The sequence below is a fragment of the Zootoca vivipara genome, chromosome 1 (genome assembly GCF_963506605.1).
Source record: "Zootoca vivipara chromosome 1, rZooViv1.1, whole genome shotgun sequence".
Taxonomy (NCBI): Eukaryota; Metazoa; Chordata; class Lepidosauria; order Squamata; family Lacertidae; genus Zootoca; species Zootoca vivipara.
The window spans coordinates 81,825,234-81,853,049 of record NC_083276.1 but is presented as its reverse complement, the minus strand read 5'-3'; the positions used below and the strand labels follow the sequence as shown (position 1 = coordinate 81,853,049).

The following is a 27,816-nucleotide window of genomic DNA, read 5'->3' as shown; positions in this document are numbered from 1 at the left end:
TAAAATCGAACCAAAACTGGTTTCGGTTTATTGTTGATTGATTGTCTTGCTGTAAGCCATGTTGAGGACAATTTTTGGTAGGAAGGCAATGCTAGAAATTTAAATATAAATAAATAAGTCTTTTTGTTGGAGTCTGGCAACATACCTGGTGTAATACCTAAAATCCAGCCTCTAGAAAGCACTGCTACAGTCGCTCTTGCTAGGATATAATTCAGCTGAAAGTCATTAAAAATTACATTCTTGTTCTCCTCCTTTACAAATCCTGTTACATTAACATCCTCTCCAGTGTAATTGAGAACCAGTTCTGTAATTTGCACATCTTGTCATAACTGCTGTCAAGAGAAGGTCCAAACCTGTAGAGAGACACATAGCTTTCAAGAGGCCAGCAGAGTTTAGTCTCGGGACGAGATAAACTTGTTTTAAAAAAGCTTGGTGTGGGATTAGATTAGAGGGAGGACTTGCAGTGTCATCTGTAAAATGATGCCCCAATATTGAATCCCCAACAGCAGCTGGGAGAGAGAAAAGCAATACAATTGGACGGACACCTGTGTGCGTTAATTCAGCTTTCCTCAGTTTAACGCCCTCCAGATCTACAAATGATGTCAATTAGTTGAAATTGAAATCCAAAACATCCGGAGGGCGCCAGGCTGGGGATGGCTGGCTTCATTCATCCCTTGATTGCATCTGCAATAACCACCATGGCAGAGAGGAGGGAAGCGAAAAGGGTAATTTGACAGCACAACCTCAGAATGTTGAGACTATGATTGGAAAGTGCTGGCTAAGTGGTGTGAACTAGACATAAGGCACCATGATGTGTCACCTGTCAGCAAGAGAGAGACCTTTCTATAAACTATTCTAGTCCTCTAATGCTCACTGCCCTAGCATCTATTTAAAAAGTTTTAGGGCTGTTTAAAATACTCTGCAAAAAAAATAGAGTTCTCTTTCTGTATATAGATATATATAAAATATAGACATAAATATAGATATGCATTTGTTGAGATTTAAAAGCACCTCGGTTATTTTCATAGTTCCCAAATATAAAATTGTCACAGTATTTCCCCCTCTCTCCCCCCTCTAATAGCATCTCACTCCATCTGCTCAGCACTCGGATTCCACATTCTGTTCTCTGTCACTCACAAGCTCCCCACCTTCCCTGTCCATGGCTTATACAGTGGTGGCATCATTGCTCAACAAGCCATTGGTGGCTGCATTGTCCTGGAGTTTCATCTGGGCACCGTTCGCCTGATCTGGAATCCCTTCTTTGGCTGCCTGTTCCTGGAGGAGCCTGCGGCGGTAGAAGTAGAGGTAGCTGGGAAGCAGGAAGCCCACAAAAGAGAAGATGAGGAGGGGAAGGTTCACCTGGGGAGAAGGCCAAGGAGAATCGGTAACATGAGTGCATACCCAGTGATGTACATTTATGCTAAATGCTGATGAGGGGCAGAGAAAATGCTGGCTCCACCTCCTGGCCTGCCCTTAAAGTGGAATACTGTCTTCACTGTAAAGTCCCAACTCAGAAAAGGAAGCCAAGAGAAGGGAAACTTTTAAAGTCCCAACTTAGAAAAGGAAGCCAAGGGAAAGGAAACTTTTAATATCCCCCCATTAATGAATTAGAAGGATGCATCCTGCTGCTTCCGCATGTAATAATAATCTATATATATAAAAAAATGTAAAAATGGTGAAACTGTGGGCTCCACTTTTTTCGGTAACCGCTTGACCAATCCCCCTGAAATTTGGACACAACGATCCATGCCACTTCCCAAGTGTTCGCAGAACCTTGGATGCCTCACATCTCTTACCTGCGCAGGTACAGACCTGCTTTTCCACAAAGTAAAACAGCGCCCTCAAGTGGCATTATTCCCACAGCTCCCTTCCTGTGAAATCTACACCACACCCACAAACCCCTCCTCCACCACAAGATCCACTACTCACATACATCCATGAAGGCCAAACCAACTGAAAACAGGCCTTTTCCAGCAACAAGGCCCAACATTGCTAAGTGGAGGTAGGGGCCTGCCTGGAGGGGATGGGGGCCCGAATAGAGGGCAGGGATAGGTAATGGGTCAGAACAGGGTGGGGGGAGACACAGGGATGAAACCTGCCCTCTCCACAGTATCTCGACTCGGCTCAGGGGGACTCTGAGGTTCAGGGGGATCTGAAGAGGGGCTATTACCCTCCATCTCACAGACTAACACACAGCAACGCGTGGAGGGCCAGCTGCTAATAATAATAATAATAATAATAATAATAATAATAATAATAATAAAGCAATCAAACATTAAAAACTTCCCTAAGCAGGGCTGTATTCAGATGTCTTCTATAAGTCAGATAGTTGTTTATTTCCTTGACATCTGATGGGAGGGCGTTCCACATGGTGGGCACCACCACCGAGAAGGCCCTCTACCTGGTTCCCTATAACTTCAGTTATCGCAGGGAGGGAACCGCCAGAAGGCCCTCAGACCTGGACCTCAGTGTCCGGGAATGATGGGGGTGGAGACACTCCTTCAGGTATACTGGGCTGAGGCTGTTTAGGGCTTTAAAGGTCGGAACCAACACTTTGAATTGTGCTCAGAAATGTACTGCAAGCCAATGTAATGATGCACAGGCACATGCCCACTCAGCCCCCATCCTGTGATTGCTCCTTTTCCCGCACTGCACCAGCATGCTAGAGAAAGGGTCAGAGCACAAAGCTGGCTGCAGCAGGCACCTATTGCTCAGCACATGTGACATTACCAACCTCTCCACACTGGCAGAGTAGTTTTGTAACTGTTTTTAAAATGTTAGCGAATCTTTCATTTTTTGCAGGATGTGGGGGTGAATGCACAAATGCTTAGGCTTGTTTCTTTGTTAAAAGAAGTGCACAAGTATAAACGGGATCCACTCTGCAAATGAAAAGTTTGCTGCGATCCCTCAGAGAAAGCAACCTCGGTCTTCATCCCGAGAAGCCATAACTCACCCAAAAGGGATCACCATGTAGTGGTCCCACCATAGCCATGAAGAGTGGCTGCTGGAGGAGAGCAAATACAGCACTGATCAAGGACTGTAGACCGGTCAATGTACCAAAGTGATTGGACGGGTACCTGGCAACCAGAAATTGCATACAGAGGGTGAGACTCAAAATGCCGCAGAAGCTAGTAACAACCCTCCCCCACTCCCAAGACCCACTGCACACACCTTCCAGATACCTGGGAAGTGGATCAGCTGCTCAAAAGGTATAAAAATCTTTCCATATTTTAAAGCAGTCTTCGCCAACCTGGTTCCCTCCAGATTGCTTTGTGTTTTAAATCCCCCCAAAAAGTATTGCGGTACAAAACATCTAGAGGGCACCAGGTTGGCAGAGGCTGAGCAAGGACATGTGAAACATATAAGGATGTCTATCTATGAACAGGAAGAGGAAAAGAATGTGTGAATGGACAAAGTTAGTAGTGACATGAACAACAGCTTCTACTGAAAAGCAGGAACCGCTTTAAGGTTTGGCAACAGAAACGGAAATATAAACTGCCTCTTTATTGCTGCTCCTTTCCCCCTCCTCAAACTCTCAATTGCTAGGGAAGATACTCTGCCTTTAGAAAAAGATAACTGGAGATAAAGAGAAGGGGAAAGCCGGCCGATAGGGCATCTCCTCCTCCTCCTCCTCCCTTCCAGCTCTCTTTGCCTGTCAGCCAATGAGTAGAGCCAGAGAGCAGAGCTGCTCTTCACACAGGTGTCACAACATGAGATTTTGGAATGGCAGAGAATCCTACCAGAATGCAAACACACACAGGGACCTCCCTCTCCCCCACCTGTACGGTCTTGCTCTGCAGCTCCAAAACGGAAGCTGCTGCTAGGAAGGGAAAAGGAGCCCACTTGGCTGTCTCTCCTGCTTCATCCACCTCCTGTGGAACTCTCCCCATGCCTTGTGCTTTAGCCACATACCGTGTTTCCCCTTTTTAAAGACACCGTCTTATATTTATTTTTCCTTAAAAAACACACTATGGCTTATTTTCAGGGGATGTCTTATTTTTTTATTAAGTATGGTACAGCAATCTACATTTATTCGATTTATTTTTTTAAAAAAACGCCCGGATCAGATGGCCCCAAAATATAAAGACGTGCCGCTTCTGCTGCTGCGTTTCCTTCTAAACGCGCAACAGAGGAGGCTGCAGAGTCCCAGCCACTTGCAGCGCGATCCTATGGCTCCTAACTCAGAAGAAAGCCCCGTGGAGTTCAGCGGGGCTCTGACAGCCAGGGACCAGCTTTTGGCTGCGATCCTGCTGCTGCTGCTGCCGCCGCACACATTTCCCCTGGGGGTAAAGCGTGCCACTGAATGCGCAGGATGGCACTGTGCGCGAGCGAGGCGACGAAAGTTAACTGACCCAAACGGCAGATCCCCAAACCAAAGCGCACAGTCGGATCACATGCCTGCGCCTCCTTTTGTGCATTGCTTCCTCCCTCCAGCCCCGCAAGAGGGTTAAAGGCAATAGGGCAGCCCAATCCTATGCAGAGTGAACCTCCATCCGCCCGCGCTTCAGTGTGCGGGACCCGGGAGCGGGAGACGCTGCAGCGAGGAGAAGAGGCAGCGATGGCAAAGGGGGAGGAGGAGGCGGGGGAGGAGGGGGAGGAGGGGGAGGAGGCGGTGGAAGTGGCTTCGGCTTCACCTCCTTTCCTCCCTCGCAAGGCTTCTCAGGAGCCCCGGCGCTAGGCAGAACCTTGGGCCCGGGAGCTGCCGGCCGGCACTCACCAAAGGGAAAGGACCCAGCGTGCCGGCGACGTGCGCTCTGCACCAGGGCCACGATCCTCGCCCCCATCTCCTCCAGCCTCCCTACTCGCCCTTCCATGTTGGATGCCTTGCAGAAACCTCGCTTCTGTAGGTGCAGAGTTGCAGCCGGACGCTGAGTGCCGCTTCCCGGCTCCCCCCCCCCCCGCGGTTTCCCTGCGGTCTGCCTCGATCCGAGGCCAATCAGGCTCCCGCATTGCTTCGTTCGATCGCCTTGAAAAAAATCAAAGCGGGGAAATGGCGTGGGCGGCGGCCGCTTTTGCTCTCTTTTCATCCAGTTCGTCTAAATGCTTTCTTCCTCGTTTTCACTCAGGTTCTTCAGCTTTCCTTTAATTGCTGCTGCTGCCGCCGCCATTGCTATTGTGCTTTTTACAGCAGAGTGGATCCGGCGGCCTGCCGGGTCGGCGCCAATCAGCGCTGCGCTGAGCACCGGATCGAGGAAGTGGCCTGCAGGGTCGGCGTCCAGCAGCGCCACATGGAACACCACCTCCTCAATCCAGCACGGCGCTGCTGGACGCTGACCCTGCAGACCGGCTCCTCGATCCAGCACCCTGCAGGTAGACCTATGGCTTATTTTCGGGGTATGTCTTAAATTTTACAAAGTTTAAAAATCCTGCCCTGGCTTATATCATGACTACGGTTTAAAAGGGGGGAAACTAAAACTAGATCCAAATCAGGGTGTATCCACGTTTGAAAGAGTTTCGTAAGAGGCCTTTTTTGGCCTGAGATTTCCATATCCCTGGTGTAGCGTAAGAAGCACAATGCAAGCCCTCCTCTCTCCTGACCATTCTAGCTGGGGCTGATGGGAGTTCAACTACATCAGGAGGGCAGGGCACCAGGTTGGGGGGGAAGCTGGTGCTGACCATAATCTTGCTCCCACTCTGAAGCTGGGAGGGCAAAGGTGCTCCACACAGTGGCATAAACTCACACAGCGGCATAGAGACCTCCGCAGGCAGAATGGAAAAAGCCACGCACCATGGTGTGAAAGATGAAGGTCACATACTGTGGAGAAAGAAACAAAATGAAGGAAGCCACACAGGGCTGGTTCGATGAAGGGCAGGGTCAGAGGGAGGCCATATGCCAAGGAGCATCATGGGTGAAATGAGAAGTGGGGCAGAGGTTACCTGGAGAGGGAGGCTGTTGATCAGGCAAGTGATACCAAATCCCACCAGCAGGAGATTGGTGATGACAAAGGCACGAATAGCATTGGTGAGCTTCTGGATTTTACAGTAGCGAACTTTGCCTGGCTTTCCTTTTGTCTCGGTCCTAAGAAGAAGAAAAGAGAACCGGTCAGCCCCCTGTGACTGCATCAACACCCTCACACCGAGAGCATTCAGGTTTGGTCTTCATACCGATTCTGCTTCTGAAATTAGGGGAATTGTGACTCTCACCTTGCCGATCCAGTGCTGTGGATGTTCGCTGGTGCATCCACACAGTCCTTCATGCGCCAGTCCATCACGTAGCCAATGACGGGACAGGTGAGAAGGCACAGAAATTGCATGACACCAAAGATGGAGGAGTAGAAGCCAACTGCCCAGCAAAAAGAAAGGGGGTAGGATAGAGAGAACAGTCTGAAAGACTTCCTCGTCTGAAGCTAAGCAGCAGTTGTTAGACTGCCATCTGAGAGGCCCTATACACACCACTCTGAACTCGTTGGAGGCAGGGTGGAACAAACATATGAGAAATAATCATCCTTTGCACCCAGTGCAGATGATGTGGGAAGTATTTACCAATTGCCATGGGGAAATGCTTTGGTCTAGGCCTGTCCACACATCATGAATTCGCCACTCCACATTTCACCCTTTCACCCTTTGTCCCTGCTTCCCATTCTATTTCTCTCAGCTAATCCAGTCTGGCCCTCACTTTCCCCAGGGAAGCTTTTTTATTTAAAAAGGGGCCCATCCTAAGCAGCTAACAATCAAAAGATAAAAAAAACAAAACAAAATTGTAAACCAATGAACTACCACTTAACAGCTCCTACAGCTCCTAACATCTCCTACTATGTTGGACAAAGGACCAGAAACCCAGTATTCCTCCCATGGGATAAAACTTACTCCACACACACACCATTTCCAGTCTCTCCATTTTGTATACAGCTCAGCACCAGGTTACTTGAGAAACTGTCTTATCCCTTATATACCCAGAAGGGCAGTGCCTTCAGCTGGAGAATTTCTCCTTAAAGGGTCAAAAATATCAGAAGCTTGCCCCATAGTAAAGTAACTCAGAGCAGGGCTTTCAGTGTTGTTATCCCTTATTTCATGGAACAGCATCCCCATGGAGATACAGCACTATCTGTACTTTCCAGAAACAACTGAATACATTTTTTGCTCTGACAAGCTTTTCTGGCTGGAAGGAAAGGTTCCTTGCCTTAGGTGTTCATTTTGTATTGCTTCAATTTTCTAAACTATTTTTAGCTGTTCTTATGGTTTGTTTGTAAGTTGCTTTGAGACACATGTAAAAGGTAATTCATTTATTAATAACAGCAGCTGCAGAGGCAGCTCTGGTTATCAGTCAAGATGGGCCAGTTCTGCTCCATCAGCACTCATAACTTGCCACTGTGAAAAATTGCTACTTGGACTTATTAAATTTTCCAAAGCAGGGCCGAGAACCATTTTATGTTTGCAGGGAAGCGGCTTTGAGGTTTTAAAAGGAGACTCTAGGCTTTGTTTCCTAGGAAATGGAAGTTCCCAACCAACTCAAAGTCTGGGCAGGCAGAGCAATGAACAGAGGGTTTGTGTATCGCACACATACATGGAAAGGTCTGCACTAGGCTCGTCTCCCATGAAGGTTCCTACCTGTTGCCTCAGCTTCATCCGCCAACTCTTCTGGAACTGGAATGCCCAAGAAAAGAAGAAGGAAAGAAGAACAAGACTGCATCACAGTAACTGGACCAGGACCTTGTCCCAACAGACCCGGATTCACTCCCCTGGCAACTCTACACAATTATTATGTAGGTTACCCTGCAAGCAATACTTCTTCCACTCTCCTATGTTGTTTATTCTCCCCCAACTCCCATCTTTCTCCCCTTTGCTTCCCGGTGTGCTTTGGCTGCTGGGAAATCTTTCCACTATCAGTCCTCACCAGGGTCCTGGCCACCTGTTACTTGGAACTCCAGCATCTTGTTCATGGCTGCCATGTAGAAGATGACACGCAGCTGGGTCATGCCCATGGTGAAGAGACTCCACAGAAAGATGGGGGAGCAGACACTGCGGCGGAAGGAGGTGGCACCTGGAGCCAAACAGAGCACAGAATACAGATCAGGAAGGGAGAAAACTTCAAGTTTCCCTGGACTGCAATACCAATAAGCTCTGCCACTGGCTATGCTGGGCTGGGGCCTACGGGGTCAATCATTTGTAGGCTCCCCTTTCTAATTTAGAGGGTTGATATGGCACAGCAGATGGACAAAGCAGAGCAAAATCTTGTGTTCACTTAAGGTAAAGTTTAAAAGGTAAATAACCCCTGGGCGGTTAAGTCCAGTCAAAGGCGACTGGGGTGCGGCGCTCATCTCGCTTCAGACTGAGGGAGCTAGCGTTTGTCCACAGACAGTTTTCTGGGTCATGTAGCCAGCATGACTAAACCGCTTCTGACGCAACAGGACACTGATGGAAGCCAGAGTGCACGGAAAAGCCGTTTTACCTTCCTGCTGCAGCAGTACCCATTTATCTACTTGCACTGGTATGCTTTCAAACTGCTAGGTTGGCAGGAGCTGGGACAGAAGCAATGAGAGCTCACCCCGTCATGGGGATTTGAACCACCGGCCTTTCAATCGGCAAGCCCAAGAGGCTCAGTGGTTTATACCACAGCGCCACCCGCTTAAAGTATATGGGGGTGTGGGATTTTCCACTTGCTGCCCATCCCCCTACACCAACATGGAGCACACTGGCTGGGCTAACAGGGCAATCCTACTTCATCGGTGAAGGCATAGGACGTTTCATCTGAACAGCCCTGCGGGTGGCAAACACCAAAAAAGATGATGGGAAAGATTAGTGTCTAGCTCTCATGGAAAAGCACTAGCTTCACTCTCATTTCAGAGAGTGAGCTTTAGTAGACACAGAGGCACTTCTGAGACTCAAAGGTTTGTATATTATGCCTTGTTAGGGAACAAGAAGGGGGTGGGTTTTTTTTTTGTAAAACCTTTACCTTTTGAATTCAGGCTCAACACAGTTGCTGGCAATTTCCATTGGATTATTTACAAGGCTATATACACCTCCCTGGCAGGACTCTTAACTCCAGACCAGGCATCCCCAAACTTTGGCCCTCCAGATGTTTTGGACTACAATTCCCATCATGCCTGACCACTGGTCCTGTTAGCTAGGGATCATGGGAGTTGTAGGCCAAAACATCTGGAGGGCCAAAGTTTGGGGATGCCTGCTCCAGACTGCAGTAGGGGATTCCTCTGGTATATGGGATGGGAGGTGAGACTCTTTAAGGGGACAGTGTGTAGTTAGTGTACTATGCCTGAATACAGGAAAGGGTTGTTGTTGTTTATATATATATATATATATATATATAAAGGATGGACTCGGGAATGGGCTTCAGCCCTGTTTTCTGCTATGAACTAGAGTAACCTCCTCCTCGAGTTTTAATTCCTTCGCATTATGCAGGCAGAGAAAGCCCAGCCACTCCCTAGAAGTTGTTTTTCCTCACAAGAGCAAGACAGATGTCAAAAGGAAACGGCAATGGCTTGCTCCTGCCAATAGATGGAGCCAGATGCCAGGGCCTGTTCTCAGCTCTTGAAGCCACTGCCAGGAACGGAGCCTGACGCAAGAGGCCCAAGGCTTTCAGGAATAAATCTATAGCACTTCCCATCCCTCAGGAAGCCTCGAGGAAGGCCCTTGACCTGCAAGAGACCTGTGTGTGTTTGTGTGCAAGCCATGAAACACTAGACGGGCACCGAACCAAACCGCAGGCTTTGTTCGACAGGCCAGGGGGGGCCGGGATTCCCTTCCTTCTTGGGGAGCTGTGGTGATGTGATGAGGGGGCACTCACGATCAGAGGATTTCACGGGCTTTTGGTAAAGGTCCTCCACAGATGGGTAGAGCCCGTCGAGACGGGGCGTTCTCTGGCTCAGCCGCTGCCCCACAGCCGTCACGTGCATGTAGAACCGGTCGCCCGTCACCTTGTGGTCGAGGGCTAAGCTGCTCAGTTTGATCTTCTTCCTATCTCAGGGACATGGAGGGAGGGTTACATGCTTGCCCAAGGGAGAAATTCAATGTTGCACTATGATGGATGCCATCTTGTCTCACGGGAAATTGGTGCCAGTGCCACTTCTCCGCCAGCAGCAGAGGCGAAGGTGGCATTTCCGGTTTTTGCCTCAAGCGGCAAAACAGGACATGCTGCCACAGCTCTAGTGGAAAATGAAGTGGATCCCGCAAGGCTAAAGCCTGTCCACCTCTGAAGTAGTGGGAGAGCCCAATGGGCCCAAGCCCAATTATGAGCTGCGTTGGGCTGAAGGGGGGGGATAAAACTGAGCCTCAGATATTGTGGACTGCTTAGAGTGGAAACAGGCGTATGTGGTAGAAGTGCCTCAGGGTCACGGTTCAGAAGCAGCAGCTGGCATCCTTCGCCATGTGCCATGACTGGCAGGGCCCACTGCTGCCGCCCTGCCTGTGTCCCCCCCCCCCCGGCTTGGCACTCCAAGCAGCACCCGACAGCTAGTTTTAGCCACCCTTTTAATTTCCACAGTGCCCGTCTCCTAGGAAATCAGAAAGGGTTGCAAGACCTAGCTGCCCAGTTTGCCCAAACCAAAGTGCTGCTGCTATTGGGATAGCCACCTCCCCACTCCCTCACAGAAAGCAGCTCTCTCTGCCCACGGGACAACCTGCCCCAGGTGACAGGAACAGGAGCATCCTTCCTCAGTTAAGGCTGAACCGGCTGCTGCTTACATGTAGCTGACTTCTTCGGGAGCCGGGAAAGATTCACGGGGCCAGTTGATCACGCAGTTGAGGAAGATGAGGCAAGCCAGGCCTGACCAGACGAGCATAATGGTGATGAAGGAAACTCCGCTGTCGTAGATCAGCTAACAGCAACGGGACAGGAGACAGAAATGAAGGGGTGGGAGAAGACAGAGGGCGGCAGAGGAGGCCTCAGGTGGGCTTGGGCAGTCTCCCAAAGTAGAATCAAGGGGGGAAGCCAACAGGTAGTCCAGAACACCTGGAGAACACAGAGTTCCCATCAGCCCCAATCAGCATGGCTGATAGTCAGAGAAGATTGGAGCTGCAGCCTGCAATATTTAGAGGGCACCATGTTGGCTACCCTACACTAAGCCACGATTGGTTTTAGCCAACGTGTGCTTTCTTTGAGCATCAAACCCAGTCTAGCACTAGCCATGGTTTGTTGTTGGTTTAGAAACCATGGCTTGCTTTAACTAAGTGTAGCGTTCTGTCTGAACCCAACAGGCTTTGTTTAACCATGGTTTGCTTGGCCACCCCACCCTAGAAATTTGCCAAGCTACAGAAGCACAGGGCAGCTTGGGGGGGGGGACCAAGCATCAGAGAAGAAAGCCAGGGTTTGTTTGCTCATGTGAGAGACACCCTGTGGATTGTTGAACAAACCATGGATAAAGCAAACTATGGTTTAGTGTTATGTATGAACTCAACCAATGCCTCCTGGATTCCACCCTGCCTCGCCTTACGCCTCCCTTCAATACCCCTAACAGGTCTAATGGAGGAAATATTATCAACTGTAAGGCTCTGTCAGCCAGGAGAGAACCACACAGGCATACATCTGAGACATAGCTGTCAAGTTTTCCCTTTTCTCGCGAGGAAGCCTATTCAGCATAAGGGAATTTCCCTTTAGAAAAGGGAGAACTTGACAGCTATGATCTGGGAGCTGCCTCGAGTCCTAAGTAATAGTGGGGCACTCCACACTAGGCAGCTGGGGTGATTCAGGTTTGCTACATACCTTGATCCCAGGAAATGTAACAGCAGAGGAAGCATACGAGCCAATCATGAGGGCCATGAAGGTGGACCGCAGGTGTCCAAACATGTTGGGCAGCTAAGGAGAAACAAAAGGAGAAAACAATTAGCAAAAATGTCCTGCTTCCACTCCAATTCAAGGGCTTCTTCTATAGGGCTGCTAGAGTCCTCCTTCTGCCTTATTCAAGAACTTCACAGAACACCATGGAAGCTCCAAAGGCTGTGCTGGAGGATTATTACCCTCCAGGCACCAAACGGCTGGAATTTTGTTTATTTTCCAAATTCTCATTGCATCTCTCATTCTGAGCTTTCATTTACTACAGATGAGGCACATTCTACATAAATGTATCACAGCTTAATTATCCAACATGTGTTACAGCCCAAATTATATATGCTTACAGTACTTACCGTAGAAGTATTTCTCAGAGAGTTCAAGGGAGCTTAATCCCAGGTAAGTGTTGCAACTTTAACCAAGTTCAGTGCAAAGAAGGTAAAAAGTGGGGTTTAGTTCGCTCTTTCAATTCATCTTGGGAGGGGTGTTTCTAGGACGAAGGGGGAAATGTGAAGTTCCCTTGTCATTTTTGCTATTGGATGCTGCATGTTCTTTAAGGAATGCTATATTTACAGTTTTGGAATGTGGTTTTTTTGGTATGTTACTATATTTGCTATTTGCTGTGTTATTATGAAATTGCTTTTGTTTTGCTGTGCTATGAAATTGTTGCTATGTTGTTTTGCTGTGTTACTATGATATTGTTTTATCGTGTTTGTTTGAAATGCATCCCTGTTTCTTTATTGTAAGCCACTTTGAGCATGATTTGTGTGTGTGTGTGTGTGTGTGTGTGTGTGTGTGTGTGTGTGGAAAAGCCGCACACAAATAAAATGGATGGTGAATGCATGAACGAAAATGAATGGTATGTGGGTACATGCAGAAGATCTGGATACATGTGGTTTGTTGCAAGTGGAGAACTAGGAAGTGATAGTCATTAGCCCAGATTTACTAATCCACAGTAAGACAAAGCAGAGAAAGATGTGGCTAATTTCCAAGAGCAGAAAAGATAAACACTATTGTCTTCTAATCTCTGCAAATCAAGCTGGTGTTTAAGGTACTGGAGCAGAGGCTGGTAAAACTATTGGGTGCCTCAGAGACACCAAAAAAGCCACCTGTTTATCAGGAGGGGAGTTCTGGTGTTGTGAAGAGTTAAGAAATCTCCCGGTATGAATGTGTATAAGTCAGTGGGGAGCAGGAGAAATAATAACCTGGCTTCCATTTATTTTCCTGTTCCGGAAGGGAAACTCCAATTTCTAGATTGATTGCAGCATCTTAAAAAATGCAAGGTGGGGTATAGAACAGCTGTGGCCCTCAGAATCCTTAGTAAGATGTAAGCTTACACCAGCATCAGAGAGAGATAACTGAACATATGGTGTCGCCATATTCTGTCAGGCTGTTGACCCACCAGAGACCACCCAATATCTCAGGCAGGGATAAAATTCCCAGCCCTATGACTAGAACTGTTTCAACTGGAGATGTCCGAGGCTGGACCTGGGACCTTCCAAGTGCCAAACATTTACATCCACTGAGCTATTTGTACTCCACTCTCAAGAAAATATGCTTATACTTGGAGGGAGGTCCTTCTAGTTATCCACCTGTTTTTCCTTTGCAACAGCCCCGGGGTTGTGGCGTGCTGCCAACCAAGCACTTTGCTTGGGTAAACAGTGGCGTACAGGAAGACTCTGCCACACTCCAGCTCTTCAACATATGCCCTTGCCAAAGGCAAGGGGGAAGGGGGTGGGGCGCTCGACCCTGTCTTCTGATTGGCCAGATACTACCCTTCCTAGCTCATGTATATGTACCCTGTGAGTGGTTTTGCCTGCCTATTCAAGAAGGCACTGTGCTCTAATAGTAAGGCAAGCACCATTCCTTATGTGTTCTGGAAAGAACTGGAAATAATCAGAGCATGCACGCAAACACCACCACAGAGGGAGTGAGGTGTCTCCCTGCCCCCTCCTCAATATCATATTCCCTTTCTTTCTGCCAGCACAGATTGGTTTGGCACAACAGGGACAAACAAACTGTGGGAGACGATTCCCACTCTTCCTACCATATAACCAACATGGACCTTGCAACATGGCCTTATCTAGACAGGGTTTCCCAAACTTGGGTCTCCAGCTGTTTTTGGACTAAAACTCCCACCATCCCCCAACCACTGGCCCTGCTAGCTAGGGATGATGGGAGTTGTAGTCCCAAAACAGGTAGAGACCCAAGTTTGGGAAACCTTGTGCTAGGGTGACCGTAGCACAGGAATAAAGGGTTCTTGTGCCTTTAAAAAAAAGTATAATGAGAGGGACTTCCAGTAAGTGCAGCCCTTCTCAGTCCCAGATGGTGAGATGCTTACAACATGCCCTCTTTGACATGGCTCTAAAAGGCACAGGGTCACCTCTCCCAGGTCATGTCACCCACAGGGCTCTGTCCTCAAAACTTTGCACTCCCTGGAATCTTACACAACAGAAATGAGAAGGGCACGCATGTCCCTCCCAATACCTGAACAGGAGACAGATTACGCAATGAAACATGCACACCCTATGCCAAAACAGACAAGTTGTATGAGAGGTGTTCTTGCAACCAGTAAAAGGGGCTTCACATTTTACACGAACACCCTCTGCACTTGGAAAGAAGACACGCATGCAGAGCAGAGAAATGTCTCAACCTGCAGGGCTGAGTTCCACCACACAGATTTGCATCACTTTAATTGCTGAGTTTTACGAGGGCGGGTTTTTCTCAAATTAACTTGTTGCCAATACTTCCGTCATAAATCACGCAAATTATACCACAGCACAGAGAAACAAGGCATGTGAGAGAACTAGCGGGACGGTGAGATTTAGTAGAAAACAAACACCTGGGCTTTTAATTATGGTCTCAAAGGGAGACTACTTATTTCTTTGTGCTTTTATCCTGTGTAGGTGTCCTTCCCTGTGCCAACCCACCCATACGGCAGCCGAGCTTTGCTTTCCTCGCTTGCTTTTAAATGCAGCAAAAGAAGAAATAAGCCTGTTTCTAGAAGTACAACCTCAAAATGCAGATGAAGGCTGACATGACTGAATGGTCCTCCACACAAAGAGGTGGGTAAGGCGATGTGAGACATTTGTCTTCTGTGTACAAGGATTTACTTCCATGGGGAAGTGTTCAGACACATGAGTCTCCCTCAGGGAAGCCCAGGGGCCGGATGAAACTTCTCTATCTGGCCACTGGGACTCTTCCCAGGTCAAACTTGCCATTGGTCCTTCTCTATACCCCTTTGACTTCTTTTGCTTGGCTGGAACATGTCCTTGAACAATGGGCATGCGTTTCAGTGTGCAGAGCAATCCCTGACTTGTGCATAGCTGGAACATAGCTTACTATACAAAGGCAAGAGGACTATCAATGGCTATTAGCCATTGGAGGTTGGCTATTAGCCATTAGCCAGTTGGAGGTAGAGAAGCTTCAGAATACCAGTTGCTGGAAACCACAGGAGGGGAGAAGATTCTTGTGCTCAAATCCAGGCAACAAGATTTGAGAACGGGATGCTGGACAAGATGGGCCACTGGCCTGATTCAGCTGGCTCAGGGGTTGTTCTTAAGAGTCTCGTCTGTCACCCAGCCCTGTGATCTTTGGATGCAGGGCGGTATACAAATTTGACAAATAAATACTAATATGCAAGTTCTGAGCAGAAGAGGCTAACCTCCAAATTTCCATTCTATAAGTTCATGGATCATCGTGGCTTTTACATGCAGATCTCAGAAACCTAACAATACTAACAGCAGCAGGAAATCTCTGGTATCTCCTCTTAGATATCATGAGGATTCGTGCATCTGATCTAGTTTTTTGCACCATGGCAGTGACATGAAGTGTGGGATCGATGATGATCACAGAGCAGTCTGTGAGCACAGATGTAAACTGATGGTTGAGAGTGGATATAGGATGTCCCCACGTAAAAATCACGCCTTCTGGGTTCCTCGCAGCCTCAACTGCGGGAGTGGGGCTGAGATTCCCAGCAGGTGTTCAGACACAGAACACGGTATATTTAGCTCTGAATAAAAGATGATGCCTAAGCTCAGATACGAGCAAATATGCAGCTGTGTTTGAAATGAGAGAGGCGCCCAGCGCTCCAGTTACCCAAGTTCTTGCCTCGAGTTAGCAGAAATTATGAAAGAAATCAAAATGGTATCAAAGAAGAAAAACACAACTCCTGAGCGATGCAGCGAAGCTCAGTGAGAAATGCAAATGACAAGGAAGCCGTCTCTGCCCTCTCTTAAGTACTCCTGCAGCCACATACTCAGCCTTGACACAGGACTGCAGGACTGTACTTGTGGCAAAGTATAGATAGGCACCCTGCCAGTCCTGTGCAGTGCCCTGCCCCTGCCACGCCTTGCCTCTGAGCCAATCATTGTGTGCGTCCCCGTTTCTTCCTGCTGGTTGCCCTGTTCCTTGGGAAACAAGTAACAGCTACTGCCTGCAATTGTAAACAAGGACAGGGCTTCTGTATGCTTAATAGCTGTACAAAAGAGGGAGCCTTTGGCAGGTTCAACTTTTGCACGCCACACCCTGCTCGGAAAGCCACAGGTGCCCAAAGCTGCACTTCTCCACCAGGGTTAAAGAGACAGGAGCCCTGTCCTCATTGATCTCCCTGGCATTACATCATTATCATCTGCAGTTTCCCCAACCTGGTGCCCTCTGGATGTTGTTGGACTGCAATTACCATCTGCCCCAGCCAGCATGGCCAGTGATCAGGGATGATGGGAGTTGTTGTCCAGCAATATTTGGAGGCCATCAGGTTGAGGAAGGGGGTTGTCTGAGTTCAATGAGGATGGTGCTTTTCTTAAAAAAAAGCAAAAAGAGTGTTTTTCAATAGATGAAGCCAAATCCTAGCCTAAACCAAATCATAAACCAGGGCTGGGTATGTTTAGCCTGGAGAAGAGAAGGTTAAGGGGTGATATGATAGCCATGTTCAAATATATAAAAGGATGTCATATAGAGGAGGGAGAAAGGTTGTTTTCTGCTGCTCCAGAGAAGCGGACACGGAGCAACGGATTCAAACTACAAGAAAGAAAATTCCACCTAAACATTAGGAAGAACTTCCTGACAGTAAGAGCTGTTCGGCAGTGGAATTTGCTGCCAAGGAGTGTGGTGGAGTCTCCTTCTTTGGAGGTCTTTAAGCAGAGGCTTGACAGGCATATGTCAAGAATGCTTTGATGGTGTTTCCTGCTTGGCAGGGGGTTCGACTGGATGGCCCTTGTGGTCTCTTCTATGATTCTATAAATGTGTGTATGTGTTTGCATATTGCCTATCCCCACGACACTGACAAAAAAGCTCCACTCATATACTATGTAAAGAATGAAAGTTTAATGTGCCCCTCACCTTCCCCCTCTTATTTCTCTCTCTCTCTTTTCCCTCCTCTCTCCCCCCATCTCTCTTTCTCCCTCAACCCCACATTGTCTACAAAAAAGGCCTCAAACTGACTGCAACTGACCTGTATGAAGGATTCTGTAATAGGAATTGATACTCCCAAATTTTGGGAGTATCAATTCCTATTACAATTTCTACCATTTGAAAACAGAGACATTGAATGTACTTTTGTTACCTATGAAAAATCTTTCAATGAAAAACAGATTTAAACTGTAAACTTTATGTATTTGCAACGTCATTCTGAGCTATTTATTTTTCACTGCAGGTTTTATAAGATCTGTCTTTTGGGGCGGTATTATTGAAGGAGGACAGGTAAGGAGGGGGAAGCTGTACAGTTCTGGCAATGTAACCCACCTCTCTCAGCTACTGTGAAAATGGGAGAGAGGCCACCAAGTACAAGACAGACCCTAAAGGAGGGATGAGGAATCTGTGACCTTTCAGAGATCGCTCAACTACAGCTCCCATCGTTCCTGTCCATTGGTCCTGCTGGGTGGGGTTGAAGGGAGATGAAGCCCAGCAACACCCAGGGGGCCACAGGTTCCCCACTCCTGACTTAAAACTCAGCTTGAACTCAGGCCATGTGGAAAGATAAGATAAGATAGATAAGATAAGATAAATCTTTATTGTCATTGTCCCCTTGTGGGAACAACGAAATTGCTCTCCAATGTCCTTGGAATGAATATAGGTGAAGAATATTGTTCCAGTATCTCCTATTATCGCCACCCATCTCTTTATGCAGCAAAAGGGCCAATCTGTCCAGGGCCATCTCAAGCATGTCAGGCGCCCTGCCGCCGTGGTGCGGAGATCGCTCCGGCGCCTCCACCCTGGTGGGCGCAGCACAGCTTCCGCGCGGCGCCACCCAGCCTACCCCTAGAGCCGGCCCTGAATCTGTCGCTTTCCCCCATACTTACAGTTAAGGAGGTGAAGGTCAGGCAGATCCCACCAAAGCCATTCAGGGAAAGGCCAAGGAAAATCAGTGGGGAAAGAACTAGCAGGAAGAGAACAGAAATGTAGGTTGAACACAAATGAGATAGTGGGGTGCCGCAAAGAATGGGGGTGGCACAAACATTAGTGGGGTGACGTCCACAGGGCTTGAGAGCACCATGCGAGTTTGCTAAGGGAAGTGGGTGGAGCAGGCTAACAGTTTGCAACCTGGAGAGCCATCGCATCGTCTTTAGGCTTCAGCAGCCAGAAAGGGGGATCCAGCCCTGGCTTCTGCAGCAACTCTCCTTTGCAAGCCCCATTGCACATGCCCACATGCTGCCTACTGTGGAGGCACAGCAGGAGGGGGAGGGTGGGCCATGGGAGTCGGTCAAGAGGGGTGACGCTGCAGAACCATCCTCATTGCTGATGGGAGGGGGGAGGGGGGAATTCTCCACACTGCTACTGAAAATAAAGTGGCACATGGCCAGTCTTACCTTGTGGTTTGTAGGCTGCCAGGGCCATGAGACTGCAGGAAAGAGCAAAGCTGGCACTGCAGAGAAAGCAAGACAGACACATGAGAACAATGCAAGGCTAAGTCATGCCTTCAATGAGATGCCCCACAACCATGTCAGGAAGTCATCCCCCCAAACCACAACCCATTCTTAGTTTCTCCGTGGCCTATCCAGTGGACCCCACCCTGCCATTCCAGGGAACCAGGCAGGGCCTTCTCAGTAGTGGCACCCGCCCTGTGGAAGGCCCTCCCATCAGATGTCAAGGAAATATACACTGAAGAAGTGTGCATGCACACGAAAGCTCATACCTACGACAAACTTAGTTGGTCTCTGAGGTGCTACTGGAAGGATTTTTTATTCTTATTTTGACTGCGTCAGACCAACACGGCTACCTGCCTGTAACTGATGTTTTATCGCTATTATTATTATTCTATTGGGAGCCACCCAGAGTGGCTGGGGAAGCCCAGCCAGATGGGCGGGGTATAAATAAATAAATTACTATCACTATTCCAGACCCCTTTGAAACAAGAACCCACTTGCCAGCACCCTCAGGGCAAATTTGTCACTGTCCCTAGACCGGGGAGGGGAACTTCAGGCCCAGGGGCCAAATCTGGCCTTCTAGGTCTCTCTATCTGGCCTTCAAAAATTTCCCTAGGCCACAGCCCTCCCTGGGCCTGCTTCACCCCTCAGTGCTTTTGCCTGGCTGGAATGTGTCCTTGAACTCTGCTAATGCCTCTTGCTTGTCCGGATAGAGAAGAGAAAGGGGCACGTCTAAAACTTTCCTGCCATACAAAGGTAAAACCTACATTACTGGCTCCGTCCACTTTTGCCACTGGCCCCACCCAACCCTGGAAAGTGGCCCTCAGAACACTGTCCAGAAAGTCCCTTCGGTTGAAGAAAGGTTCCCCATTGGTCTCTGATCCATACCTGCCAACCAGGCGCAGTGGCCTGGGGCCAAGCCGGTCCATGAGGATCCCCAGAGGCAAAGTGGCCGCGCTCAGTAGAAAGGAGCCAATGGTGAAGCCCAGGTTGAGCATCTCCTCCTGCTCCACGCAGCCAATGGGCCAATGGTGAGACGAGGTAGTCGCAGCTGAGCCGTTAGTGGCATTGGTGTCATTCGCACCTAGGAAGAGAAAGAGGCAGCTTGGGTCAGAGACCGGCCCTTCTCCTATGAATCTCTCCCTTTCACACTCCCAGTGTCCTAGGGCAAGCAGGCTGCTCTCTACCCCTGAGGTCCCATTGCTCATCTTTCCTCCTCCCTGGTGTGCTGAAGGGAATGCAGAATCTGTGTTTCTCCACAACAGGGTCAGCAACAGAGCCTGGGGAGGAGGAAGGTTGGGGACCCAGTATCAGTGCTGCCTTGAACCTGTAAAGCTATAGAAAGGTTGCCTCGTTTACATTGTGGTCAAGGGAAGGAATCTACCTGAGATATGGAATCGGTGTGAGGGGAAAGTGGGTCCCTAGGGCAAGGGCTTGGCCTTGGAGAAGGGAGGGTGTCACTTCGATTTATAACGGGAGCAGGTGTTTCTAAAGTTTTGCCCCATCGGAAGATAAGATGGCCACCTGTGGCTTGCAAATTAGCATCCTGGGAGGGGGACAGGTGTCGTGCCCCGAGGCCTGTAGGAGGGAACCAGGCACTCTCACTTCAAGACAGGCCCGTAGGCTATGTTTATCAGGTGGAGAATCTTTGAAACAGCCTCTGTGTGATTGCTTCCACCTACTACTGCCCTAATGGGTAGCCATAGTTGCCATATTGCGCTTACACACTGTGTGGAATGTCTCCCCACCAGCCCTACCCACTCCCGACCTCAGCGGGGGGAAACCCCAGAGGGCTGCCAAGTTTGTGGTGACCCATGACAAGGCCTTTACAGAGGTGGTTCCCCATTGGTGGAGAACCCTCCCTAGTGAGGCGTGTCTGACTTCCTCATTGACTTCCAGGAGGAATTTAAGAACATTATTGTTTACCCTGATATTTGATGGCAGTAAGATACTGTGCCCGGCAACCCAGAGACCACAGGTTGTGAAAGTTTTGCACTGTTTTTAGAATGTTTCTTAACAGCTTTTCGTTGTTCTTAATAATAATAATAATAATAATAATAATAATAATAATAATAATAAATTACCATTCCCTTGTCTGACATTCTGGGCGCCTTTGAGAAGAACAGGATATAGATTAAATAAATAAGGATGAAAAGTATGATCTGGATGTCTGTGGCGTCCTAACTCTGTGTGCTATGATGGCATCAGTATTATGGCATTGTCTGGAAGCTCTCAAACAGCCTCCATGTGATAAGGCTAACATGCCACTTTGCTTTGACTTTCAGCCAGTCACACAAACCCCACATGCTTGATGCAGGGGGTGGGGAAGACACATGAATTAGGTATCCTTGTAGTAGTGGTAGTAGCAGTAGTACATATTTGATTTTTTACCCACCTTTTTCCAAGAAGTCCCAGGGTGGCTTATGATATAAAAATACAGTATCAGAAACAGATTACAATCAAGAAAATTGTGTGCAAGGATACAGAACTCCTTTTGCAGAAATAAAATTCATTCAATGTGTTAATACGAATGGAAGTCAAAAACTCTGTAGCTGTTGATAAGGGATTAAGATCAAGACGGAATGTAATTGGATTAAATAAGATTTCGGAAGCAGGATGAAATAAAATTATTTTACCTTGAAATCTAGCACGCTCGGCGGGTCACACGAAATGTACAATTGGCTTTTTAATTTAAAAAGTATAATTATATTTGAATTTGAACTGCAATTTGGTATTGATAAAATGTGGTTTATATTGGATTTTAGTAACTGAAAACTAATAAAAATTATTTCCAAAAAAAATAGGAATGAAAGAAAATTGTGTGCAGTATCAAAAGGACAGGGTAGAACCAGAGGCAGTTGAATGCCAGCCCTACCAAGGCTGAAGCGGATGTGTCCTTTTGCTTGGTCTCATACCCACACCAGAGTTTCTACTGCACACAGTACAACATTCTCTATCAGGCTGGTTCATAAAAGCTCTGCTCCAACCAAGACCCATGGCCAGAAGAAGCCTGACCTGGTTAGAAACATCCTTGTGATGATTAGGTATCTCAAAAGAGCAGAATGTGAGGAAGGGATTCTGCAGAGCTTTTTGGAAACCATCGGACAGGATCTTTTCTGAAATTCACCCTCCCCAGCCCCTACCACGTTCTTCACCTGCCTTACCCCACTCTCTCCCTCACCATAAATGTCCAAGCAGCGCCCTGGGATTTCCCGTCTCACCTATGCATACATGGGAGTAGAACCCTTCGTGCTTGAGCATGATGAGCAAGGAGCCCCAGCCCAGCAGGACGGCAGAGAAGAAGAGGTTTTCCACCACTGCGATGCAGGCCATCCACCAGCGCCGCCGGTACGCCTGGTGCAGGCTTGGCGCCATCTTCCCTTGGACTCGGAGACCAGGCTGAAAAGGAAGGTAGACGTCACTTCTCACACCCGGCAGTCTTATCAGAGGCATGAAAAACAGCCGTTGCTGAAGCAAAGCAGAGATGGGGGAGCAGTGTGCAGTAGCTGCTGGGATCTGGTGCCCAGATTTCCCACAGACGACTCAGCTGCATTGTGGCTCTTCCTATGAGGGAAGGAGAGCCTGGCAACAGCAGCCATTCAGAGGGGTAAGAACGGCAAAGAAAGTTGCAACCCCACCCTCCCTGCAAGAGCATATAGCCGATCTGCCAGCCACTGACTGCTCTAAGGGCCCATATATACTCTAAATTTAAAGCAGTATCATACCACAGTCATGGCTTCCCTCTAAAATTCCTGGGGAGGGCTGTTTATTGAGGGTGCTGAGAGTTCTTAGGAAACCCCCTCTGAGAGCAACAATTCCCAGAATTCCCTGGGAAAAGAGATTGGTTGTTAAACCACTCTGGAAATCCCTTTTAAAAAGGAAGAAATGTGAAATTAAAAAGATTTACATATAGCCACCCAGATCTTGAGGGACAGAGCAAACAAAATAGCATGGCGGCAGGTGGAGTTGTTCTACGCGGAATTAAAACCCAAAAGGAGAGATTTCTACATGCTCAGTTGGATGTCTGCAAACTGTAACATGTGTATAGATGCTCATGGGTTCCCTGGAGATATTAAATTAATTATATTTACATCAGGGGTAGGCAGCAATCCAGCTACACATGTGAACTGGGCACAGTTTGAACATCTGTGTGATATTTTAGCTGTGAACCAAGGAGGCCTCTATTTCAGGATGATAACACCATACATTTAAAATGCATGGCTTCCCCCAAAGGATCCCAACTACTGTCATTTGTTGAAGATGCTGGGCTGTATGAGGAGTAAGCTACAGATCCCAGGATTCTTTGGGGGAAAGCCAATGCATTTTAGATGTATGATGTAAGTGTGACTAAGACCTCCCCTCTGCCACAAACTCACAAAGCGGCCATAAACAACTTGCTATGTCTTAAAGGTAAAGTTAAAGGGACCCCTGACCATTAGGTCCAGTTGTGACCGACTCTGGGGTTGTGGCGCTCGTCTCGCGTTATTGGCCGAGGGAGCCAGCATACAGCTTCCTGGTCATGTGGCCAGCATGACAAAGCCGCTTCTGGCAAACCAGAGCAGCACATGGAAACGCCGTTTACCTTCCTGCTGTAGCGGTACCTATTTATCTACTTGCACTTTGACATGCTTTCGAACTGCTAGGTTGGCAGGAGCTAGGACCGAGCAACGGGCAGGGATTCAAACTGCTGACCTTCTGATCGGCAAGCCCTAGGCTCAGTGGTTTAACCCACAGCGCCACCCACGTCCCTTGCTATATCTTAGTCCCCATCTAAAACAACGGGATGATACTAATGTTGTCTTACCATAAAGCGCTGTTGTAAAATGCAGGCAAAATGTTCTATGAGCAAGCAGAAAGCTCAAATGTTAGGAGCTGCAAAGGAACGCTTGAAAACATGACTCCCTCATGAGACTTAACTACAAGTGCCCCAGCCAAATTGCTCAACCGCAGAACCTTATCCTTACTTGTAAGGGCTCCAAGTGTTATGCTGGGCTCCCGAGTCCTGAAGGCAGCCTTTTGCTTCTGAGCATTTGGGGCCGAGACTTCTGAAGCTCGACAGATACAGCGGAGCTCCCAGAAGATTTAGCGCTTCCTGTGGCAAGGTAGAAAGGGAAGCAAACAGCTTGGCAATGGAATTCAGAAAAGACACTCAACCCAGCAGCATTTGTAAACAAGCAACATTAGGGGGGGTGGAGGGGGGTGTTGATAGATCCAAAAGAAGAAAGAAGACCAAGGAAATGTGGCCACCACAAGATTTTGCATGGAAGCAAAAGAAAGAGGAGCTGTAAACACAGGTGTTGCCTATGGGAAACAATGCCAGAAAGCAGCTGCTGCTTGAAGTGGTTAGGAAACCACCATTACGGGAATGTGCTGTCAACACGGGGAACATGGTGGATTTTTTTTTTTTTTGAAAAGGTGTCCCATTCAACAGAAATGAAGGGAGGCAAGGAGATGAGGACAGGTAGGCAGGGGTAGGGTTGTCATTCACGAACCTACTTAACTTACTTTTAAAGCCCTCCAAGTTGGTGACTGTCACTGTGCGCATTAGTTTCATAATAAAATAACTCCACCAACACATGCACACACACTCCACACAGATTAGCTGAGGAAGAGGGAAGCTGAGCAGGAAAAAGAAGGGGCCTGTGTGTATGTAATGTGTGTTGTGTGTGTGTGACTGTCTGGTTACAAGGAGAGGGAACAGAGCAGCAACGTATGTGTGCATTTGTTAAGGATGTGTGGTTATGTACGTGTTTGGCCCCACCCACTCCAGGCCCTTGGTCAGAAAAAAGTTCCCCACTCCTGCCCTAAAGAGAAATGAATTCCAAGGGTGGAATGTTTCTATTGCTGCCCCATAATTTTTCCTCAGGCAATTGGCTAACAAAGACAGGTGAGAAGGCTGAGCCATTTGACTGGAAGTACGTTTCCATGTCTTTATTCTCTTATTTCCTCTGAGTACATCCTGTTATAGAAGGAAAGGGTATGAATTATAGAACTAAGGAATACATAAATAAATATTTTTCCCGTCTCTTCCAGCAGCGTTAGAGAAAAATCGCTGTGAAATATGCTGATCTGCTATGCCATAGGGTTGCATGTTATTGTAGCTCAGAATTCAAAGTTGTGGGAAGGCAATTGTTCTGTTAGCACAAGCCTTTCTGCTTGCCAGGCAGAATGATCTTCCCCTCTTCTCGAGACCACCCAGAACCCCATTGCAGAGAGAGGCAGCCCACTGCACTAGCGTGACTTGTTCTACTGGCTCCTCCTGCTAGTGCAACAACTCAGTTGAATCCACCCTAGAGATGCTGAAATTTCATTTTAAAAGAAAGCAAGCTTCTGTTCTTATGGAAGGAAAGGAAAACTCGGAAGACATCTGGGCACCAGTGTTTGTTAACTAAGATGGGAGCTGAAATAAACATTGGAGAGAGAAAGAGGCTATTGCACTCTGCACAGTTCCCCAAGGTTTACTGTGCCTGTATCTCCTGCTGTCCATCTAAGTTTCCCTGCTTCTTTCCTGTGCTCCACACACCCCTTAAGGTAAGGTGATCAAATTGCAAAGGAAGGCAAAGCTCCTAGATGTCTAACGGAAGAGGGGATTGCAATAGATTCAGCTTTTCTGAACACTGTGTGCCCTGCCAAAGTTCTGCTGCTGTCCTCCTTTGCGCAAAGCCACTCTAGCCGATAAACTTCAGAAGAGGGAAAGAAGTTCCATGTGACCATCGCAAGGTTGCAATAAAAACAAATAGGGAGATGTAAGAACATCGAAACAAAGTTGCATCATTCATTCCAAACCCTGGAAGCGACCTTCTCCAGAAGTCTATATTTAGACACACACACACACTTGAACTTGCAATTTAAAATGTTGGCTTGGCAAGCACCAATCTGTCAGACATCCAGGTGTATTAAAAACAAGGATGCATCAACACATTGCATGCTATCACTCTCTCGCTCACACTAGCTGGATGACAGCATGTACGCAGTGAATGGGTTTGCCATGCCCCAAAGTGGCTGCTTCAGGTGTATGCACAAACCTTCAAACAACCATTTCTTGGCTCTGATGGTGGTAAGGTGGGAGGGGGTGTGAGAAACTCTCCCCCACCAAGACAGAAGGAATAATGTGACTTGGCCTTAAGAAAGACCATTAGGAAGAGGACGGCAAGATCTACAATGGACCCCCATTCTCCCCTACAGAAGGGTTGGAGATTATGGTGGGAAATCTGTGGAACATGTTGTTGTTGTTGTTTTGAGAGGGGCAGGTTCTAGCTGGGCATTGTCAACCCAGCATTGGCCCTGGGCTGGAAATGTTTTCATCTTCTGCAGACAGCACAGGGATATGAGAGTCTGAGAAGAGGCAGGCTAGTGCATTTGGGCAGCACTGCACACCAGCAGATTGTCAGTTATTATTACTATTGTTTGTGGGGGGAACACAACTCTAGGCTTTCTGCCCAATGGACACCAAACAATCTAGCACAGCCCCCTTGGGAATGTAGCTGAGAGCCTGTTCTATCTGCATCCTGGTGGGGCTGGGGGTGGGGGGACAAGGAGCACAAGAAAAGCTGCAAGTTCCCATGTGCCAGGGGCTGAAGTTTGGCGGAGGAGAACAAAAGGCAACAGTTTCAAGGAAGATGGGATTTCCGCGGAAGAACATCAGACAGAGCGCCCTAACGGCAAAAAAAGGAGGAAGAAGTTGCCCCAGGAAACTGTGGAGTCTCCGGAGGTGTGAAGAAGAGGAGAGGGAAGAACATCTGTTAGGATTTAAGTCGAGGGAATCCAGTTGTTGCTAAAGGGCAGTGCTCGGATTGGGGGGAGGGGGGCCTTAAGTTCACCACAGCGCCCTGGCCGGGCCGACCCGCCCCCCCCCCACTGCCCCACTTAAGCCAAACCATGCTCCCCGTCGCCTCTCCACCCACAAGGAAAGGGGCAAAGTGGGGTATCGCAACAGGTAGGAAGGAGATAATCCTAAGCAAACCCACATATGTTTCAAGCACTGCAGGGTGCCATTTCCTCAACACCCATTTCCTCGGTGACCTCGCCTACCCCTCTTTATGAACCCCGCAAAGCCCTCTGGTATGGGGGGCCAACTTGAATAAAAAACATTGGGGGGCTGTAAACCCCGCCTCGCATAATCGATCACAAGATTCACAAGATGCGGTGCTCAAACACCATTTGAATGCCAATGCTCATCAATTTTGGGGGTCCCAGCCCCTTCAAATATTCTATTGGGGGTACCCTGTGCCCTCCGGAGATCCTGCCGCTTTATTCCCTTCCAGGACGAGCGTTGACTCGGAAATGGGGGCGGTGGAGGGGGAGCGATCAGAATATCCTTATCTCCATGCAGAAGGAGCCACCCGATTTTGGAAGGTGAAGGGGAGATCATTGGTTTTAGTACGACTCCCTCCCAGCACTTTCCAGCGACCCGATTCCCTCTTGAAGCGATCCCTTCGCTTCTCTCTCTCTCCCCCCCCCCTTTCTTCCAGCTTTCGGCCAGGCCCGCGCCGTCCCTGCTTCCCCCTCCCCCCGCACACCCAAAATATCTATGGCTGGCAGAATCAACACATGGCCGAAGTAAGTTATTTGTTTTTCCCAGTCCAGGCTAGAGGAAGCGGCTGCCACGTAGAAAGGAGAGCCCTGCCTGCCTGGCAGGCGAGCGGCTTGGAGACCGGAGAGCAGTCCACAAAGGAGGCTTTCAGGGCGAGCCCCGCCCGGGACACTCGCCACCCCGCGCCCCTTTCCCGCCACCCCGCGCCCCTTTTCCCGTCCAGTCGAGCCACTCACACTGGGCGCCGGATCTCCGGCGGGCGGCAATGGAGTCGCGCCTGCTCTTCCTTGGCGAGGTGCTGCCGGCTCTGCGCTCGGGAGGGGTGGAGAGCTGGAGGGGGGGAATCTCCTCCTGGCCCTGCCCTCCACCTAGGCGAAGATTACGCGCCACGCCGCGCTGGCGGGTCTCGCCAGCGGCGGCCGCGGGGTGCCTGGTCCTGCCCGCCCCGGAGGAACAAGCGTGTTGCGCGCCTGGGGGGTCGGAGAGGGCGCGCAGCGAGCGGCCCGCGCGGGAAGTGTTGGCGTTCGGGGGAGGGCGGGGAGACGGAGGCGCGTGTTACTTTATAAGGCCATCGGATTTGGAGTGTGTGTGTGTGTGTGCAGTGTTTCTGTGTTTCTGTGTCAGTCAGTCAAGAGGGGGGAAAGAACATGGGACTCGGGGAAAGTGGAGCAAAAGAGCCCGAGGCAGGGAAAAGAAGG

General features: G+C 48.7%; 1 protein-coding gene across 3 annotated transcripts; it reads right to left on the bottom strand.

The window, feature by feature from the left end:
- SLC43A1 (solute carrier family 43 member 1) lies at positions 1-27,642 on the bottom strand. 3 transcript variants are annotated; one of them, XM_035124893.2, is made up of 17 exons: positions 27,355-27,642; positions 23,550-23,677; positions 21,807-21,984; positions 19,474-19,669; positions 18,529-18,584; positions 18,022-18,098; positions 11,657-11,749; positions 10,639-10,772; positions 9,743-9,912; positions 7,835-7,981; positions 7,549-7,584; positions 6,145-6,283; positions 5,878-6,019; positions 5,682-5,755; positions 2,954-3,077; positions 1,149-1,359; positions 1-353 (listed from the first exon to the last, which is right to left on the bottom strand). In XM_035124893.2, exons 3-16 carry the CDS (start codon positions 21,958-21,960, stop codon positions 1,165-1,167), a joined length of 1,737 nt encoding a protein of 578 aa, XP_034980784.2. In that variant the 5' UTR covers positions 21,961-21,984; positions 23,550-23,677; positions 27,355-27,642; the 3' UTR covers positions 1-353; positions 1,149-1,164. The 3 variants fall into 3 exon arrangements, with proteins under 3 accessions (XP_034980784.2, XP_034980776.2, XP_034980803.2); XM_035124885.2 differs by having other exon boundaries at positions 1-1,359; XM_035124912.2 differs by lacking the exon at positions 7,549-7,584 and having other exon boundaries at positions 1-1,359.
- Between the last annotated feature and the right edge of the window lie 174 nt (positions 27,643-27,816).